Raw genomic sequence first — 21,045 nt, forward strand, 5'->3', positions numbered from 1 at the left:
GCCTAAATTATCCTTAACCTCCACTCCATCCTCAGTGTTTAGCGGTCCCACTTCTTCTTTCTTTGTTTTCTTCTTATTTATATGGCTATAGAACCTTTTACTATTGGTTTTAATTCCCTTTGCAAGGTCCAACTCTACATGGCTTTTGGCCTTTCTCACTTTATCCCTACATGTTCTGACCTCAATAAGGTAGCTTTCCTTGCTGATCCCTCCCATCTTCCACTCCTTGTATGCTTTCTGCTTTTTCTTAATCGCCTCTCTGAGATGCTTGCTCATACAGCTTGGTCTACAACTCCTGCCTATGAGTTTTTTCCCCTTTCTTGGGATGCAGGCTTCTGATAGTTTCTGCAACCTTGACTTGAAGTAAATCCAGGCCTCCTCTGCTTTTAAATCCACAAATTCTTCAATCCAATCCACTTCCCTAACTAATTTCCTTAATTTTTTAAAGTTAGCACTTTTGAAATAAAAAATCCTAGTCACAGATCTATTTTTGTTTATCCTTCCATTTAGTTTGAACTGAATTAGCTCATGATCGCTCGAACCAAGGTTGTCCCCTACAACCATTTCTTCTATGAGGTCATCACTACTCACCAAAACCAAATCTAAAATGGCATCCCCTCTTGTTGGTTCAGCAACTTCTTGGTGAAGGAATCCATCAGCTATTGCATCCAGGAAAATCTGAGCCCTATTATTATTACTAGCACTTGTCCTCCAGTCTATATCTGGGAAGTTAAAGTCTCCCATGATCACACAATTCCTATTAGTATTTACTTCATTAAAAACATTAAAGAGATCTCTAGCCATATCCAAATTGGATCCCAGTGGTCTATAGCACACTCCAAACACTATCCCAGGGGAGGCTTTAATAGCTTTCTTCCCCAATGTGATTTTTGCCCAGACAGACTCTGTCTTATCCATTCCATCACTTCTTACTTCTTTACAGTCTACCTCATCATTGATATACAATGCTACTCCACCACCTTTGCCTTTATTTCCGTCTTTCCTAAACAGCACATACCCTTCAATACCTGTACTCCAGTCATGTCTACTATTCCACCATGTTTCTGTTATCCCTATAATAGCTGGTTTCACTTCCTGCATCAGTAGCTCTAGTTCCTCCATTTTGTTACCTAGGCTCCTTGCATTGGTGTACAAACATCTTAAATTTTGCTCTTTGGCTTCGCTCACATTCTTTACCCAGAACCAACTATGGGTGCTGGAAACAGAAATATCCACTAATGGTTGGGAGCCCCATCTGGGTCAACTTCAGGCTCCGGCACTTTGTAAACATTAGGAGGTTTTGTTCCACATAAACATATTGGAGGTTCAGACAATTCGGAGAGCATGTGAGATGTTCATTATCAACATCAAGAACCAGGTGGTTCAAGTACTCACCAACAACACTACCACTTTGTTTTATCTGAACAAGGGGGAGTAAGAGTAAGAATCAGTTATTCCAAGAAAAGATGCACCTGTAGATCTTCATATGCACCTATGTTCTTCATAAAGAACAATGTCTTGCTAAAGGCATTTCACCTTCCCTGAGGAGGAATGCTATTGCAGATTTACTCAACAGAAACTTTGTAGACCATTATGAGTGGCCAATAAATGAGGACATTCTACACCAGATCTTTCATCAGTGGGATTATTTAGTAATAGATATTTTTGCAACTAACTGAACAATAAATGCAGGAAATTCTGCTGCAGAGCAGATAGCAGCCCTTGTCTTTTGTCAGATGCTTTCCTTTTTCCCAGGTCAAGTCTTCTGCTGAATGCATTTCTTGCCATTCCTCTAAATCTGAGGGTGATCAGGAAGCTAAAAAGAGTCAAGGCAATCTTCATCCTCATAACGCCAGCCTGGCCAACGCATTGACTCAGTTCAACCTTCCATAACTCTACCTGTGATTGAGGTGACTTACTGCACCCAAACCTACAATCACTTCACCTCACGGCATGGATGATCTCTGTTTGAGCATTGAGGAAAAAGTTTGCTTCCAAGATATCCAGGCTATTTTGGTGAGCAGCAGAAAGGACACCAGAGCCACTTATGTAGCACAATGGAGAAGTTCTCCATCTAGGCTGAATCTTATCAGTTGTCACCAAATGGTACAGAAATTAGATTGCCTGCTGCATTTGAAATCATCTGGTCTCTCCATCAGTTCTGTGAGGGTCCATTTAGCCTCCATCTCTGTGATATATCCACCACCAGATGTTTTTCTGTCTTTTCCCATCCTTTGTATCTAGATTTTTAATGGGACTCATCCACATGTACTTTCCATTGTCTGATCCAGTGCCTTCATGGGACTTGACTATAGTGTCCTCTTTTTAATGGGTTTCCCCCTCTGAACCTTTAGCAACAACTTCCTTATCATTGATATTGATGAAAACAGCATTTTTGGTAGCAATTACTTGTATGAAGAGGGTCTCACAGCTAACCCACCTTTCATGATATTTTACAAAGACAAGGGCTTCATTTGCCCACACGCTAAGTTCATGCCTAAGGTTGTATCTGCATTCCACCTTTGAATCGAGACCATTCATGTTCCGATGTTTTTTTCTTAAACCTCGTTCTAGCAAAGCTGAAGAGGTGTTTCATACTTTGGATGAGTGGAAGGCTCTGTCCTTTTACCTGGACTGCACAAAGTAGTTCAGATCATCTCCCAGACTTTTTGTAGCCTCACTGAAAGGATTAAAGGACAGCCAGTGACAGCTCTGCTGTGATTCTTCCCCCTTGGCCAGGGCCCGGGCTTGGGCTAGTGGGGGCCGACCTGCAGTCAGGGTCTCCAGGGCTGGGGTTGAGGGGGCATGCTGCTCGCCTGGCACTCCGGGGCTGCAGGGGAGGGGGGTTGCCACCTGGCACTCTGGGGCTGGAGGCACTCTAGCGGCTTGTGGCTGGATGGGGTGGGCTCTGTGCTCTGGCGGGGGAAGTGGGCAGGAGGGACAGGGCCCTGGGCAGAAGGAGCAGGCTGGGCCAAGGGCTAGCCTCCCCGAGCCCATGGTTCACCTGACACCCATGCCTGCAGTGGAATGTATATGTGCACAACATGTCTTGAAGAACAACAGATACTGTACTGTTAAATAACCTTTCCCCCCCCGAAATAGATTTAACTACTAATTGAACCAAATAATTCAGTTACCCTATTTTATATAAATTCAATATTGGTGTCTTGATACCCCAGTAATTGGGGAATTATATACATAGTCCCTGATTTAAGAAAACATTCCTTTTCAGAAAAAATGCTTAAGCATGTGCTTAACTCCCATTAAAATCAATGGGAGTTAAGAACATGCTTAAGTTCTTTACTGAATTGGGGCCAAAATGAATTATTTCTTTTCTGAATTTTTTGTTGAACTAAATATAAGACGTGATAATACAGTAATATAATTTTGTTTCACAACTTGCTTAAAAGGATGCCGTATAGACCAAATTTTGCCCTGACTTACAGCCCTTGGGTCTCCATTGTCTACACTTTACTTGCAGATGTTATAATTCAAGGCAAAATTTAGCCCTATGTTATTTCCTCACAATATAATAAAGGAAACAGACAAAATCAAAGAAGATGCAATAAAAATTATTATCCAGACCTAAAATAACAAAAATATGACTGTACAGATCATTGCTCTTCTCTCTGCTGAACAGATCACTGAAATAAACACCTTAGTGAGACATGTAATGGAGTTTTAACCAAAGGAGTTGTCATTATAGAAAGTAGAATATTGTTTAACATGAAATCTTTTAAACTGACAAGTTAGCAACTATGGCGAAGGTTATTAAGCAATTATTAATAAACAATAAGCTCTCAATCAATATTGTTGGTAGGTAGTGTAGTACAGCAAGGTTTAGGCCATATCTACTACAAAGTTATGAAGACTTTATGTAAGTCGCCATCGAGCCTCCAATTTAAGCAAGTCGATCTTGCATGTCCACACTCCGCTCATTGTGTCGGCAGAGTGCATCCTCACAAGCAGGGCTTGCATCGACGCACGGAGAACTGCACTGTGGGTAGCTATCCCACAGTGCATGAAGCCAAGTAGAATTTTGGGTTGGGCTTTCAGTGCCTTATGGGACGAAAACATTAGCGTGGGTGGTTATGGGAACATGGCGTTAGCCTCCCATGCTGCACTTACCTCCCTCCTTTCTTTCCTCCCTCCCTGAAATCAATGGCAAACAAACCAAGCCTTTTTTGCACCTTTTAGCACTCAGCTGTACACTGTTGTTGTGAGTATTACAAACCTTATCCTGCAGTATTTACACAGCCAATACAGGAGCTGCGCATGGAACAATGTGATGCCATGCAAGCAGCCCTACTGGAAGACATAGAGTGGAGGAATTCTCAGTTGCTGGCGACAGTCATGCATCACCTTGACATGGTCGAGCGCCATTTCCAGGCCCAGAAAACAAGCACTGACTGGTGGGACCACATTGTTATGCAGCTATGGATGATGCGCATGGCTGCAGAACTTTCGAGTGAGTAAGGCCACTTTCCAGGAACTGTGTGAAGAGCTTTCTCCAGCCCTGAAGTGCAGCAATACTGAAATGAGAACTGCTCTGACAGTGGAGAAGCGAGTGGCGACAGCTCTGTGGAAGCTTACACCGCCGGACTGCTACCTGTCAGTGGGGCATCAATTTGGTGTTGGTAAATCTACCGTGGGATCTGTTGTGATCCAAGTTTAGAGGGCCATTAACAGACTTCTGCTAAGAAGGGTAGTGACTCTGGGCAATGTGCAGGACATAGTGGATGGTTTTGCCATGATGGGTTTCAGCCATTTCATTGACATCAACGTGGGAAGGTCGGGAAAGGTGCATGATGCACTCATCTTTAGGAACTGTGGTCTGTTCAGAAAGTTGCAAGCAGGGACTTTCCTTCCAGACTGTAAAATAACCATTGGTGATTTTGAAATACCAATCATGATCCTGGGAGACCCAGCCTACCCCTTGCTCCCATGACTCATGAAGCCGTACACTGGCAGGCTGGACAGCAGTAAGGACTGTTTCAACCATAGGCTGAGCGAGTGCAGAATGTGGTTGTGGAATGTGCCTTTGGATGTTAAAAAGCAGTGAAAGCAATATCCATAATGTTATTGCTGCCTGCTGTGTGCACCATAATATCTGTGAAACAAAGGGAGAAAAGTTTCCGCCAGGGTGGGGAGTTGAGGCAGATTGCCTGGTAGCCAGTTTTGAGCAGCTAGACACCAGGGCAATAAGAAGAGCACATCAAGGGGCTCTGCATCTCCGTGAGGCTTTGAAAACCAGTTTCAGCAATGAGCCAGAGTAAAATGACACTTATCTGTGTTGTTCCTTACCAAACTGTCCCTCCATTTCATTTTCTCCCCTATAAACTCCACCCCACCAACTACCGTGTGTGGAATGAATAAAAAGCCTTTTCTCCTCAATCCATGAAATTTTATTATGCACAGAGAGAGCAAAGAAAAGTAAGATAACTTGGGGCAAAAGGGCTGATAACATTGGGGAGGGGAGAGAAATAAGGAAAGCTTGCTTACAGATGCACTGCAATAGCAATCAAAGGTGTGGGAATGGGCGCCTTCTGGTCCTTGTACCCTCCCCTGGTGTTGAGTGCAAAGAACACTGAACATTCTCACCCCCCACCCCATATGACATTTTGGGGAGGAGGATGTAGAACTGGGCCATGATGGCAACAGGTTCAGCATAGGCTGCAGAGGGAATCTAGCATCCATCTGCCTTTCTCGAACCTCAACCAGATGCCTCAATGTGTCTGATTGCTTCTTCATAATCCTCAGCATCTCTTCCTGTGTGGCATGCTCTTGTTCCCTGCATGTTCTCCTGTCCTCCCTGTCCATGTCCAGGATCTCAGACAGTGTAATCCTCCATGTTCTGAGCTCCATCTTGTCACTCTCAGAGGTGCGCATTAACTCATTGAACATGTCCTCATGAATCTTCTTTTTCCACCTTCTTGTCTGGGAAAGACACTGTCCCAGTGTGGAGAATGCACCAATGGACAAGGTTTCAGATGCAAGGAATGCAAAGCACAAGGGTAACATTAATAGTGCATACATTGTTTCTGGTGCAAGGTTAATTTTTTTTATAAAAAAAACCAACCCTCAATACACTTCACTGCAAGACACAACGTAATCACAACTGCTGGCTATTGCAAGAGTCGATTTGCTGCTCCAGCTGTGGTGAGTAAGGCCATGAGGCATGGGCGAGAGGTCTTGTGCTGCTGCTTTTGTGAAGACATCCTTGGGATCACAGGTTGGAACTTGAGAAAAGCCCCCTTTACCCTAGCAACCTGGATGGTGCTTGAGGACAGGTACCAGTGTAAAGCCCGTGTTCCCCTCCCCCCCGTATAGTTTATTTTTTACAAAAGCGACACCGGGTTTGGGAGGGGAGGAAGGGAGACAAACAGGAAGCCGCCACCCCGTCCCCCCTTTTTTTTTCAATGCTGCTTGCAATTCACAGTGATCCCTTCCAACCACAACCATGGCATGTTTGGGAAAATTTGGTTGTGTGATCCAGATTTCACCAAATGGGTCATATTACTTGTTGAATTGTTTGCGGTTTAAGGGCCAGCATTGAAAAACTTCTCCCGTTTCCCCTAGGTGACCCTATGCAATATCACTCTCCTGAGGGTAACAGAGGTGGAAGGGAGCAGATGTTGCAAGCATCTGATACAGACCTGTTATGTTGTGTGCTGCAATGATGCCAACAGAGTTAATACTGGAGTGGTGCAGGAAAGTGTCCTAGTGGGGTGGATGAAATAAGGCAGCCCATCCTAGAAACCATCTGCAAAGGATTGCAGAATACCTCCATGAAAGCTTCCTACAGATCTCCATGGAGGATTCCCAGGCTATCCCTGTGCACATAAACAGCCTTTTTTGGAGAGCACCTCTGCACTGATACCCACTACACCTACTTTTTTGTTTTTTGTTCAGATTAAACATAAAAAATCATAGCATGTCCAGTCTGATTGGAAATGTGTACTCACCAGAGGTGCCTTCCCTGGCATCACGCTCCATTGCCAACTGGTCCTGTGAAGGGATGGGCTCCAGGTTTAAATAGTTCTTGGCTGTTGGGGAGCATGGATCTCCACTTGCCTGCCTCCCATTCTCCTCCTCCTCCTCCTCGGGCCGGCTTTAGGAAGTGCAGGGCCCAATTCGAATACCCGGCAATGGTCCGGGTCTTCGGCAGCACGTCCTTCACTCGCTCCGGGTCTTCCGCGGCACTGAAGGACCCACAGCCAAAATGCCGCCCAAGACCCAGAGCGACTGTAGGACCTGCCGCCGAAGTGCTGCCAAAGACCCAGACCGCCGCTGGGTGAGTAAAAATGAAAAAATTAGGCACTCTTCTTTAGGGCACGGAGCCCTCTTAGGTGCGGGGCCCGATTCGGGGGAATTGGGGGAATTGGCCTAAAGCCGGCTCTGCCTCCTGCTCTTCCTCATCAACAATGTCCTCCTCATTATTGCTTGAGGTTGCCTGGGGCTTCTGGGAGGTATCTATGGAGCATTTTGGAGTAGTGGTGGGATCGCTGCCAAGAATTGCATGCAGCTCCTCATAAAAGCGACATGTCTTTGGGGCAGAACCAGAATGACTGTTCACTGCTTTTGTCTTCTGGTACGCTTGCCGCAGCTCCTTTATTTTCATGCGGCACTGCTGCATGTTCCTGGTATAGCCCTTCTCCTCCATGCCCCGTGCGATATTGGCATAGATGTCAGCATTTCTTCTGCTGGATCAGAGCTCTTCCTGCACAGATTCTTCTTCCCACACAGCAAGAAGATCCACCACATCCTATGTACTCCATGCTGGAGCATAGTTTTGGCCTTGAGTCTCCATGAGCAGTTATGCTGGCAAGCTCTCCATGCTGATGAAACAGGAAATGAAAATTCCAAAGTTCCCAGGGCTTTAACAGGAAAGTGGTTGATTCCTGTGTACCTGGCTGATGTGCAGTAGAGTTCAAAGTGCTCTCCAGAGCAGTCACAGTGGAGCACTGTGGGACACCTCCTGGAGGCCAATTCATTCAAATTACACTATTCCCATGTCGACCTGTGGATGTTGAATCAAGCGCTACGCCTCTTGCAGACATGGAGTACAGAAGTCAACTTTACAGGCCACTTAGGTCAGCAGAAAGGACTCAGTAGTGTAGACACATACATTTTTAGATCGACTTAATGTGGCTTATGTTGACCTAAGTTTGTACTGTAGACCAGGCCTTAGATTTAAGGTCTACTCTGCAGCTTTTAAAATAAAAATGGTTCTGGAAAGATTCCCAGCCAAAATGAGGCACAGAATCTCAGACATCAGAAGCCGTAGAGGATAAGGAATCTTTGTTGCTAATTAGCATTCTGTGGAATTCTACAGTGGGTTCTGTCCATGTAGAATGCAGGTTCTTGATATGAGTAGCCTGGGTTCTATATTAAAGTTGAATGGTTGCAGTCTATTCCATTTTGTATATTGTTTAGTGTATACATTTCCTGTATCTCACATCAGAGAGAACTCTCTCAAACAATTAAGTCCCTTAATACCAATTTCACACCTCAGCAGTGTAGTAGTATATGTCAGCCAATGTTTTAGCTCATTCTTTAATTAGATTTTGTTACTAAATCATTGTTAGGAATTATATTAGATCATCATTGTTCAATTCTCAATTGAAATCTTTGTAGAGTTCTATTTACATACTTTATAGGCTGGACATTAACATGGATTACATAATGTGGAAGATTTGTATCATCACAACATACTCTTAGAATACATAAATATAGTATTTATTATATACAGTTGACCACATTCTTCTCTCTTATACCAGGGTAGCCTCATTGGGATTGCAGAATCTGACACAAGTGTAGAATGAACTATACACAAAATAGCTGCTGTCCTAGATGGATAAATATATTATTCCTATTATACTCTACACATTAATAGTAAAGTATGGGTTATTCTTATCTAATGCCAAAAAATGAGACATTGCAGAGTGTAGCAGTGTAGCCTCTGATTGCCTGTTGAGCACCTTTCATGGACAGATGTTGCTGTGCTGCACCCTGCCTGTCAGGCTGACCTGTCTCTTCAGGCGTCCTTCAAAAACACACAATTCACAAAGCACTTCAAACAAATCCCAGACGGGATCCCACTTACTTAGTCCTCAGGTGCCCCAAGCCTCATTCATTTTTTCCCAGTAGTCCAGTACAAAGTCTTTCAAAACAAAACACAGACTCATTCAGCTTTCACCCCAGTTTCAGCTGGGCACATCCCCCTCCTTCTTGAGCGTCTGTCTGTCAGTCTCTTGCCTGCTTCTTATGCAGGATCTCTCCCAGGTAAGATGACCAGATGTCCCAATTTTATAGGGACAGTCCCAATATTTGGGGCTTCATCTTATATAGGTGCCTATTACCCCCCCCACTTCCAATTTTTCACACTTTCTGCCTGGTCACCCTACTCCCAGGCCTCCCTGCCTGGAGAGCTTTCTCCTGCATTGTGCACTTTTCCCCTGCTGACAAAGGGCCCTGCAGGAGTCTTCTTGTTCCCAGCAGTCTATCTGCAGACTTAGCTTCAGTTTCCTCATCTTGCCACCTTCCCTGTTGCTGCACCTTCTTGCTCTTTTTATTCTGGGATCACTTGATTCTACTCAAATGTGTCTTGTCCTGTAATCATGGTTCGTTTAGCCTCAAGCTCTCCAGCCATGGGACAAATCACCCCATTACACAGGAATTCCCCAGACCATAGGTACTGGGAGTGCTATACAGGCAGCATATTAACATTTAGAAATCGAGAAAACATCACATAAATACATCATCATTCCGAGAGCCAGAACCAAGCTGGAGAGGACCCTGAAGGATGCCATCTGCTGTAAATAGTTGAAAACCTGAAGTGGAAGCCAGACCAGGGCAAGGCCTTCGAGGTGATATGCAAGTGGGATGCCAGCAACCACTTCCTCTCCAGGGGCAGCTTCACCCAATTTGACAAATGGAAGTTCATCCACCAAGCCCGGCTCAACTGTGTCCCACTGAATAGAGTCATCCACTGTGGGAATCGGGACAAGTGATCCAGGAAGTGCAGCTGTGCCACCAAAACACTACCCCATGTCTTGTGTAGCTGCAAGCCCCATTCCAGAGCCTGGCAGCTGCGACACAACGCCATCCAAGATCGCCTAGTCAGAGCCATCTCGCCATCTGTGGGGAAGGTAGCTGTGAACTCCACCATCCCCGGAACTGACAGCCAACTGTGACTGGACATCGTCATCACTAACGAGGACTGGAAGAAGATCATCATGGTGGACGTCACAGTGCACTTTGAAAACAGGACCCCGGCTTTCCACAACGCCCGATTTCAAAAGGTGGAGAAATACACCTCTCTGACCGACACCCTGAGAGCTAGGGGCTACGAAGTCCAAACTCACACGCTGATCATCGGAGCCCTGGGCACATGGGACCCCAGTAACAAGCAAGTGCTGAGAAAATGTAGAGTCGGTCAACACTACACTTGGCAGATGCAGCAACTCTTGGTGTCAGATGCTGTCAGGTGGACGAGGGACATTTACATCGAACACATCACTGGATATCGGCAATACCAGGAGGGATGAGCTGGAGTGCTGATGAGAAGTGTAGTTGGAAAAGTAACTCACATACTTTCCTGATGGAATGTTTTTTTTTCTAAATGGACAACCTATCCTAAATTCTCAATTACTCAGGGACAATCTTCACTTGTTGACATATTTTGCTTTCTGCCGCCAACTCTCTGTACAACTTTTTTCATGAGTAATGTACCCGAATGCATCTAATGTACCTAAATATCTAAACTGTATTCTTAAATTCATTCACCTAAATTTTGATTATTGCTGATTATGCACTTACAACTTTCAAAACAAAATTTGTATTTGTGGAAAATCTAAGCACTATACCCAGATGTACAGACACACTTTTCTCAACCTATGTATTATATAATATTTTTAACATTAGCTTTAATAAAAATTTTAAATCTGTTAAATTGCTGTTTTTGCAATGCTTGCAACACCTATGGATTTGGGAGCCAGACAACTGAAGGACTTGTACTGGTAGATTTTGGAGGAAACTGTATCTAGCACTCTTCACCAGAGAGAGAGTCATTTTGTCATAGGTCTGGAAAGTGTAAGGAAATGGAATAAAAAATACCCACCCTTAGGGTGGTGGCAGTGGTAGGAATACAAAGTACTAGCCTGTTATTTCCTTAACAAAAGTTTTCTGCGTAAGAAAGAGACCATTAACAAGTGATAAGTAGTTATCTAGGATCAATTGGCTTCATTACTCATCTGCTAAGATTCCAAGAAGCAGACTTAATATGAATCCAATTTGGCTGTACACATTCAATTTCCAAGTCAATGCTGTTTTTTATTTCTTCTTGAGTATGGTCCATTTATCATCTAAAGAGAAATTTTCTCCACTGTCCAAATGCTTTTTCTGCACATCTGCCTACTGGTGTAGACAATTTCATTTTAAAACATATAGTACACTGCTTGTGTTGTAAGAGTAGCAGTTTTTCCAAGTCTGTTGTAGAATACAATAGAGAAGCGTTATTTGTAGATGTGTAGATATTTTATTTTTTGTGTGGGCACACATCATTCTGCCAGCTTATCATTATGGACATTAATTTACTCAATGGAGTAATGAGCTCTGCAGTGCTGTTCAGTTCTGTATTACTAGGCAGTTTTGTGATTTTATATATAATGACTTACTAAAGATATTTTTCTCACACTATCCATATCAGCTTATGTTCCCCTGGATAGTCTGCTTAAGGACATGCAAAATCATGACAGGGGCTGTTTTTAAAAATGAGACTTTAGCACTTGGTTTTAATTAACTTTTATTTATGGACTGTTACAGTTATGTCATTGGTACCTGTGAAGTTGCCTGGTATTTTCCAAGTTCTTTACCTCTATCCAGAGGAATACTGTTGCTGAGCCTTCCTCAAAGAAGTTGCACTGTCAGCTTACAGAAGGAATACCATAAAGCAAAATATAGAAAAAACTAAATTTTAACTTTCATACTTGTTAAATGGAGCTTAAATAAGTTTAAATTGTAAATATGGTATAATGTACTTCTTATATAATGGACCTGATCTTACTACCATCACTGAAACAAAATGTATAATGACTTCACAGAGGGAAGCATCGGGCTCTACATGCATATTATTAGGATTATGGTATATCTTTGTATGTTTGATCCATTAATAACCTGGCTAGTCTCTGTGCTTTTCATAAACTTGGAGTGTCGAGACACAAGCTTCTTCCATACATTCCAATCATCTCTCAGAAATGAGCCACTTTATGTACAAACTGTGTGCTTAAAAAGAGACTTTTTCACTGAAAAATGGAAGGAAATAGCTTCATATCTTAAAGCTGTTTCACTGTTGTTTAGATCTCTTGATATTTGAAAATAAAGTTTACACATTTAATGGACTGTAAATTATGGAAATAATGGTGACCACTGTACTAACAGAGTGACCTCTGTACTAACATTTGTGGTGTTTTAAAGCAGCAGTTCTAGAATCTGTGTCAGTGGACAGGACAATTCCTGAAAGCACCTCGACTGTTGAGACACCTGAGCTTTCCCCATGTCGATCCCCCTCAACTCCACGACATCTCCGCTACCGTCAGCCAGGAGGTAAGAAACATTGCCTTGGAAGAACACTGTTATGTATTTCCAATTCCTTTTTAATCTGCTACAAAGATTATTTTCTAAATAGTGTGGTTAGTTTGTGTCTCTGCTTATTTCTCAGATGTAAAAAAGCCAGCAAAATGTGAATAAGAGTATTCTAGTTAATTGGCATATTAATAACAAGAGAATGAAAAGCATACTGGGAGTTAGGAAGTGCTGAAATGATCTGTAATATCTGGAACAGGATGTACCTTAGTTCAGGAATAATATTGACTCAATCCTATTCTTACATGAATTCTCAAGACCTTAACAGATTTGCAGGAGCTATTATGGAGGCACATTTTGGGTACCATATGTGATGATTAGATGCACAACTCCCATTACAGTTAATGGGAAACGACTGTGTCTGTTCCTCCATGTGTGGCACTGAACATTTACAGATGGTATCAGATTATTCATTCCAGTACTGAGTAAATCGCTCAACTGAAGAGGAAAAGCAAGAGGTGGATCTTCTAATAGCTCTCACATAGCTCTTTCAAATTACTAACAGAACTACTTGCTGTATCTATAAATATTTAAAATGTTGCCCTTTCTTGAAATCTAGACTGTAAACCAACTATTTCATGTTTGGGAGAAAAAAAATACCACAAATATAATCCTCCCCAGTAATCACTAATAATTTATGAAAATATTTCATAGTAATTTTAAGCCAACACCAAACTTTACTTATTGGCATGGTTTATGGTTGTGTGTCAGAATTTTTGGTTTGAAAACTCTGGAAATGCAAAGCAAAATCATTTGAATGGAAATCAGAGGAGATGTTCACAAAACGTCTTGCAAAGTGATACCAGTATGTTTTGCAAAGCTCTGCTAATTTTAGTTAACAACCAGGGGGAAATCTTAAATCTTGTTCAAAATAATATCAATTTTTACTTTGCTTGGGCTGGCTATTGAAAATGATGCGATTGAGAAGTAAATTAACCATACTTCAATTACTTTAGCACCATTATTTTTAAAGCAGTTGTATCATAACTTTCATTTTTGTTTGGTTAATCTTTTTTCTTCACATTGGCACCATCATCCACTTTGTTAAAAAGTATTATTTATTATTGTGATCTGTTGATAAAAATCAAATGATAAATATATTTTTAATATTTTGCCTCTAATACAGAATCCCTTTTCATTCACTGAGAACATAAAATATGCACATAAGTAGGCATGCTCATGAAAAAAAGTATTGTATATTCACTCTTTACTGTAAAAAAAAACAGGAGTACTTGTGGCACCTTAAAGACTAACAAATTTATTTTAGCATGAGCTTTCGTGAGCTAAAGCTCACTTCTTCGGATGCATAGAATGGAACACACAGACAGGAGATATTTATGTATAAATGTATACATATTTATGATATGTATAAATATCTCCTGTCTGTGTGTTCCATTCTATGCATCCGAAGAAGTGAGCTTTAGCTCACGAAAGCTCATGCTAAAATAAATTTGTTAGTCTTTAAGGTGCCACAAGTACTCCTGTTTTTTTTTGCGGATACAGACTAACACGGCTGCTACTCTGAAACTCTTTACTGTGTGTGCTGGGGGAGTGGAGAATATGAACGTTGATATACTTTTAAAAAAAAAGTAAGAACCAAATACAAGTTGTTGACCTTTCTTTGTCTGTTCCTTACAGTACAGACTGCTGACAACAGCCACTGTTCTGTTTCTCCTGCTTCTGCATTTGCTATTGCTACAGCTGCAGCAGGGCATGGGAGTCCACCAGGTGAGAACAATTTAGTGCAAGAAAAATCTAGATGGGTCTCAAAAGGTAAAACTGTCCTACAAGCATGTTCATCCAAGTTTTTAAATAGTCACTGGTTTGTTCCTTTAATCTCCTGGGTATTTCATTCCCTGGAATAATCAGGCTTCCATTCTGAATAGAGATTCCATTGGGATCTATAGATGATCAGGACATACTAGATACGCTTGACAGTATGGAAGAAGGTGGATGGAACAGATATAGTTTTCCATCCCCGTGTGTAGGATTTATTTGTCTAACTAATTGACTGACTGTATGTAGGTCTGTAGATTCCCCAAGAAGGACTCTTTGGTCTAGTGATTAGATGAGATATTGAAATTCAGGGCTCCTAGAATTCACTGTTGTCTTACTTTGTGCCCTTGGGCATATCACTTACCTTCTCTGAACTAAATTTTACACTTCATAACGTTAGCATAAATCCAGAGTTGCTCCACTGAAATCAATGCAGTTACTCGGGATAAACGCTGGTGTAACCAAGAGCGAGTTTGTCTAAGTTTTGTGGTTTATGCAGCTGTAAAGTAATATCTGCTTCCTTTGCAGAGTGGTGACATATACTGTTTGTAAACCACTTTGAAATCCTGGGCTTAAAAGCAATAATACAAAGCCCATTGAAATCAGTGACATTGTTTCCACCGATTGCAGTAAGCTTTTGATGAGGTACTATCGTGTAAAGTTGTGATGGTTTGTTTGATCGGAGTTATTTGTTCAAAGTCCTCACACCCTGAAGACAGAACACACTTCACACTAAATTAATTTATGTGATGAACATTGATTGGCTTCTCTACATTATCACGGTGTAATCTCCTTTTGTGATTTTGGAAGACCATAATTTGTCTATATTCAGTTTCACGATCATTATGAGCCTGATATAGAGAGATGCTGGACACCAGCAAGTTCTTTGGAAATACAAGAGTTCTCTGCCTCTCAGAACCAGATCCTACATTTGTGCTTGTCAAAGGAATATACTTTAAAAAAAATAATCCCAACATGTAGAAAAATTGTTCTCAAAATACAAACACATCACACTAAAAACAATTATAGCTAAAGCTCCCCATACAGCCAATTGACTTGAAACAAATATAGATTTGTTAGTTTTGGCTCTGTGTTATAAAAGCACATAAAGAAAAGATAAGAAAGTAAAATGTAAAAGCATACAATAAAATGTGGGCATTTCATATTATTCAGATTCTGTATATTGGAAAGAAGAAAATACTTTGCTTGTGTTAATCTAATTAAATACTATTTTGTGGTGTTTACTTCAGTTCCAAAAGAGGACCAGTTGTTTTCTTTTTTAAAGAAAAGGTATTGCAGCAAAACTGACAAGAAAAGAGTGAATCAGGGAATCTGTAGGGAAAGAGTAGGAGACTCGAGGTTTCTGTCACGAGGTGAGCAAGTACATTAGACTTCCAGAGTTTGAAAACTTTGAAAGCAAAGCCTAAACCCTTGAGTCAACTTTATGTGTAACTTGTATGATTGTTGGCAAAAACATACTGGCAGGAATAAAATAATCACAATAGCATGGTGTGATGGGTTCCCTGGGGTACTGCTGGAACTGGAACTGGGGTACTGCTGAGCCCTCTGTCTCACCAACCTGGGCTCCCTCTCACACTGTGATGCTGTGACAAGCTGCAAGCCAGTCCAGGTATTTCATGTACACAGCCATCCACAGGCAGGGACACAACCATATGAGTGACATGAATGCTTCTCCTAGCCATTTATGAACCAACAATAGATAGGCTCCAGCCAGTTCCTTACAGTTCCCCAGGCTAGGACCTCAAAGCTGTACCATCTTGCCCTGGTCAGAAGCCTGACCCAGTCCACCCCTCCCTCAATGTGGAGAAGACATGTGAGTAAATTTTCCTTGCACTTAAAGCTAAACCCACTGTTTTAGGTAAAATATAAAACAGATTTATTAACTACAGAAATATAGATTTTAAGTGACTATAAATAATAAGCGTACCGATCAAAGTTGATTACCTAGGAAATAAAAGTAAAATCGCAATCTCAGTTCTATAAACTAGAATCCCAGCTTGTGTATACCATCAGGATTCTCCTTTCTGGCCTGGGACCACCTCCCCCATTCAAAGTCTTTGTTCTCCAGACATGTTTCCAGGTGTTGAGTTGTGAGGGGAGTGAGGACAAATGATGATGTCATTTCCCCTTCTTTATAGTTTCCTCCAGCTTGCTGGAAAGATGTTTTGCTATGACCTGAGTAAAGCAGTCTTCACTGTGTACATGCTGTCTCTGAGAGGTCTCCATTGTATACAGTTCCTGGGGTAGTCCTTGTGAGTGTGCATTCCACTTAGTGGGCCATCATCAGTGTCTGAAAGGCTAGTTGTGGGTGTTTCCAACTTCACAACATATTTTAGTTACATACACATAGCAAAACTTCATAACTCCACATACAATGATAGTACATACAATTCAACAGGATATTAATGTTCAGTAGATCAAGACTTCTAAAATGATATCTCACAAGGCATACTTTGTACAAAACATATCACAATTATATGATAGTGCTTAATATGCCAGGGTGTTGCTTTGAGGTACAGAGTGCCACACATAGCGCTTGCCAAATTAATGTTAATTTATTATTTTGAAAATATATTAAAATAATATGAAGTTTGAAAAGTCAAACACTCAACCTTTAGATGGGAAGAAAATCTAAGGGAAAAAGGAATTGAGGAGAGCTGGCAGTTCCTCAAGGAGACAACATTAAAGGCACAACTGCAAACCATTCTGATGCAAATATAATATCACTATAACAACCATGTTCAGTGCATCATGAGCCTTCCGAAGACACCCAACATGACAAAATTTGCATTGGATACCACACAATCATTTTATAAAGATGAACATGGGGGTGTAGGGTGTTCCCCCGAGGTATAGAGCATCACACTGGCAAAAAAAAATTCCCTGGAACCTAACCTCCCATTTACATTCATTCTTATGGGGAAATTGGATTCACTTAACATTGTCTCGCTTAAAGTTGCATTTTTCAAGAATATAACTGGGTTGTAAAGTGAGGAGTTACTGTAGTTGTGAATGCTAGTGATGAGATTGCAGTATTCAAAACAAGAGATAACAAAGGCCTGGACAGAGGTTTTGGAAGTGGGGTGAAAGGAAGGGGAGGATTTGGCACATATTTCAGAGGAAGAACAAGTAGGTATTATCAACAGGCTGGATGCGGGGTGAAAAGTAGAGAGGACATTGAATAAGGGCTTGTTTACACTTAGGGCTTGGCTACACTTACAAATTTGCAGCGCTGCAGCAGGGTGTGAAAACACACCCTCTCCAGTGCTGCAAATTGCGGCGCTGCAAAGCGCCAGTGTGGTCAAAGCCCCAGCGCTGGGAGCGCGGCTCCCAGTGCTGTCCGTTATTCCCCACAGGGAGGTGGAGTACGGACAGCGCTGGGAGAGCTCTCTCCCAGCGCTGGCGCTTTGACTACATTAGCGCTTCAAAGCGCTGCCGCGGCAGCGCTACCACGGCAGTGCTTTGAAGTGCTAAGTGTAGCCACAGCCTAAGAATGGTACAGTGACACGTCTGTGCTGCTGCAGCTGCACTGTTGTAACACTTCAGTGTAGACACTTCCTATGCCAATAGGAGGGTGTCTCCTGTTGGCATAGATAATCCACTTCCCTGAGAGGCAGTTAGGCTGATGGAAGAATTCTTTCTTTGACCAAGCGCTGTCTACACAAGGACTTAGGTTGACTTAACAATGCTGCTCAGGGGTGTGAATTTTTCATATCCCTGATCAATGTAGCTAAAGCAACCTAATTTTCCAGTGTAACCAGGTCTAAGACACCAAACTGCAAGGCTGGGTGACTGGAAGGAAGTAAACAGTGATAGACATATAAGTCCTTTTTTTCTACTTCCTTTCTCTTTTTTCATTTTTACAAGGCAATGTGGTTTGGAGGAATGAGCACATGGTTGGGAATCAGAGGGTCCTAAATTCTAGTCCTGGCTCTGCCACCATGGGTAGGTCACTGCACCTTTCTGTCTTTCCCTAGCTATAAAATGAGAATAATAATACAGGTATTTACTCTTTTAGGATTACAATGATTAATTAGTTAACATCTATACAGTGCCCTGAGAAGGCAAAGCACTATACAAATGCTAGGTAGTAGTATTCGTATGTATGAAGTATTATTATCCCAGTGTTAATATGTATTGGGGTTACTGGAATTTCTGAATTTTCCTTGTTTTTCAATTTCTGAAGTCTTTTTTTCAGTGTTATTGTTTGTTTTTTTCTCAGCTTTTTATTTTGTGTCCTATTTCTCTGTATTACACATTGATCTTGAGATGTTTCTTTGATACAGTAAGAATATCACACAATGATTTTTAAAGAAGCAAGATATATTTGGGGGTGTATTAGCAGAAAATGTACACTCTGTTGGACAATATCTTTTTTATGCAGTAAGCATGTAGATTCTCTATAGGAAACTGGAAGATATTCAAAATATAGTTAAAATCTCTAATAATGTTAATTTGGTTAATACAAATGTAGCCAAATAAAGCAATGTTGTTTTTATAAATAGTGAACAAAAAAAATACACTTCATGGGAGCTGGCAAACATAGTGGCTTCTGCTTTGCTGTGATAAGGATTTGTTTTAAACAACATGATGGAGAAAAACTACTAAACTTAATGGTGGAGTCTTTTATCTTTAAACCATTTCAACTGAACATAAGTGTTAAGAGAACTTGTTTTGACAAAACATAAATTTTGGGCCAAAATTTTCCTGTCATTGTCCCATTATATTTTTTGCATTCTTCTAGATATCCTGGTTTCAGCTGGTTTCAACAGAAATATTATGAATATTTTGAGAAATGCACTAATTCCTACTTGAAGGAAACCAGGGGGACTAGAAAGCATACTAATACATTGTTTTGAGATTTTGAGCCTTAAGAAGTTTGGATAAATTAAAATAAACTGAATGTAAAGTGAGCTGAATGTATATGCTTATCTCAGCCAAAATGGTTCACATGTAGTTTCTTCATATCCTTGTTAGCTTCATTTTTCACTGTTCAAAGTCCTCTTCAAAGTCACATAGGTCATTATTTTCAAGAAGCTAAATGCTACAAGGCAGACTTCCCTCCTTCTAGTACTGATATTTACTATAGAAAACATACCATTATTTCACAAGAACAAGGTGACATATTGTGAGGGCCTAGACAGCATGGGCTACCAACCAGAATACAAGCCATCCAGGGTTCCTGGGTATATACTTTGGTTGCTAGCCCACACTGAAGTCCATTCTGCCATGTATACACTACCTTGCTAGCTAGATTAAAATCGCATGGGTATCCTACCTGTGCTACAATCACACATTCACTTGCAGAGAAGATATTTCCAAACAGACACTGAATTCTGTGGCAGAATCATGAGTCTGTTCTTACATCCTGTCACAAGTCTGTCATAACCTGTATTAAGAAAAGTCTCTAGAAAAATCTTCCCTACAAATCTATATTGTAGAAAGAAGCAATACTCAGAACCTTTTCTTTTTACCACTGAGTATTTGTGGTTTGGTAAATGCAATATGAATTTGAATTACCCTTGGTTTTGGTTTTGCAAAACAAAAGACCATCAGCTCACCTCTTCTTCATTGCAGAGTGATAACTGCAATTTCCCACTGATAACAAAGGATGAGGGTAGAATATGGCCCTTACAGAACAGAATATGTTTCTTTGTATAATAACTAAACTTTTAGTTAATAAGTTGTTTTTATATCAGAATCACTCAGTGGGATCAAAATGCAATACTAGACACTTTTAGGACCATCTGTGTTTCTGTCCTTTGTTTATTTGGCCATTTGTACATACAATTTCCTAAACTGTACACATAATAATGGTAATTGCATAATGTTGTCATACCATTGGGCATTATTTGAAAATCTGGCTCTTAAAGTGTCAGTATTAATCTTAAAATTCACTGTCCCATTGAGATGAGTTGGGGAGGTTCACATCTCTGAGAGCTCCTGTTTCAGGAAGTCTGGAAACACATCAAGACAACTTAACATGAGTTTTGGCTTGTTCACACTTATCTCTTTTTGGAACATTTTTTTTTCAGCAATAAAGCCTAGAAATTTACTTTTTTAAAATGAAAGCTTACGTCTGTAGAAATGAAATCTCTCACAGGGTAAATACTTCAGTTGAGTCAGGTCCATCCTCTGAGCTGGGTGTTTGACACTGCTGTTATAATTAGTCATGCTTGATTCACATTACAGTTGTTGGCAAACTTTTATTAGTCTAAATTTCAGTTAGATTTACATATTGTTCCACTGGGTAGCATTTAGGTCTTTCCATTCAGGTAAATCAAGCACAAACTAATTAAGACTGACCATATAATTAAATGTTTATAATTAGCATAATAAAGTTTAACATAAGGTTTCGATAAGTGTTATTCACCCCCTTTCAGGTTGTGACTGGCATTATTATTCTATGATCAATGAAACCATTAGCCATCTCTCTAATGTGATAATATTTTTGTTTTCTTTTGTTTGTTCTGGCACAAGCACTTATTGCAGCAATTGAGTGACACAGTTTGTGCCAAATGGTCCAAAATAGATCCTATGAACAGAATAATGTGTGTATATATGAGTGTGTCTAGAGGGGCACCTTAGCTTTATATATTGCTG

At 40.9% G+C, this 21,045-nt stretch overlaps 1 protein-coding gene across 2 annotated transcripts in view; it reads left to right on the forward strand.

The window, feature by feature from the left end:
- RASGRF2 (Ras protein specific guanine nucleotide releasing factor 2) overlaps window positions 1–21,045 on the forward strand; it is a 197,314-nt gene that overhangs the window by 109,332 nt on the left and 66,937 nt on the right. Inside the window, exons 16-19 of one of the 2 annotated variants that reach the window (XM_045022488.1) lie at window positions 12,478–12,606; window positions 14,284–14,373; window positions 14,592–14,594; window positions 18,310–18,387. In XM_045022488.1, the coding sequence (XP_044878423.1) occupies window positions 12,478–12,606; window positions 14,284–14,373; window positions 14,592–14,594; window positions 18,310–18,387 (300 nt within the window). The remainder of the gene's footprint in view (window positions 1–12,477; window positions 12,607–14,283; window positions 14,374–14,591; window positions 14,595–18,309; window positions 18,388–21,045) is intronic. The other variant, XM_045022489.1, reaches the window with a different exon arrangement.

This window comes from Mauremys mutica, chromosome 6, assembly GCF_020497125.1.
Source record: "Mauremys mutica isolate MM-2020 ecotype Southern chromosome 6, ASM2049712v1, whole genome shotgun sequence".
NCBI classification, from domain to species: domain Eukaryota; kingdom Metazoa; phylum Chordata; order Testudines; family Geoemydidae; genus Mauremys; species Mauremys mutica.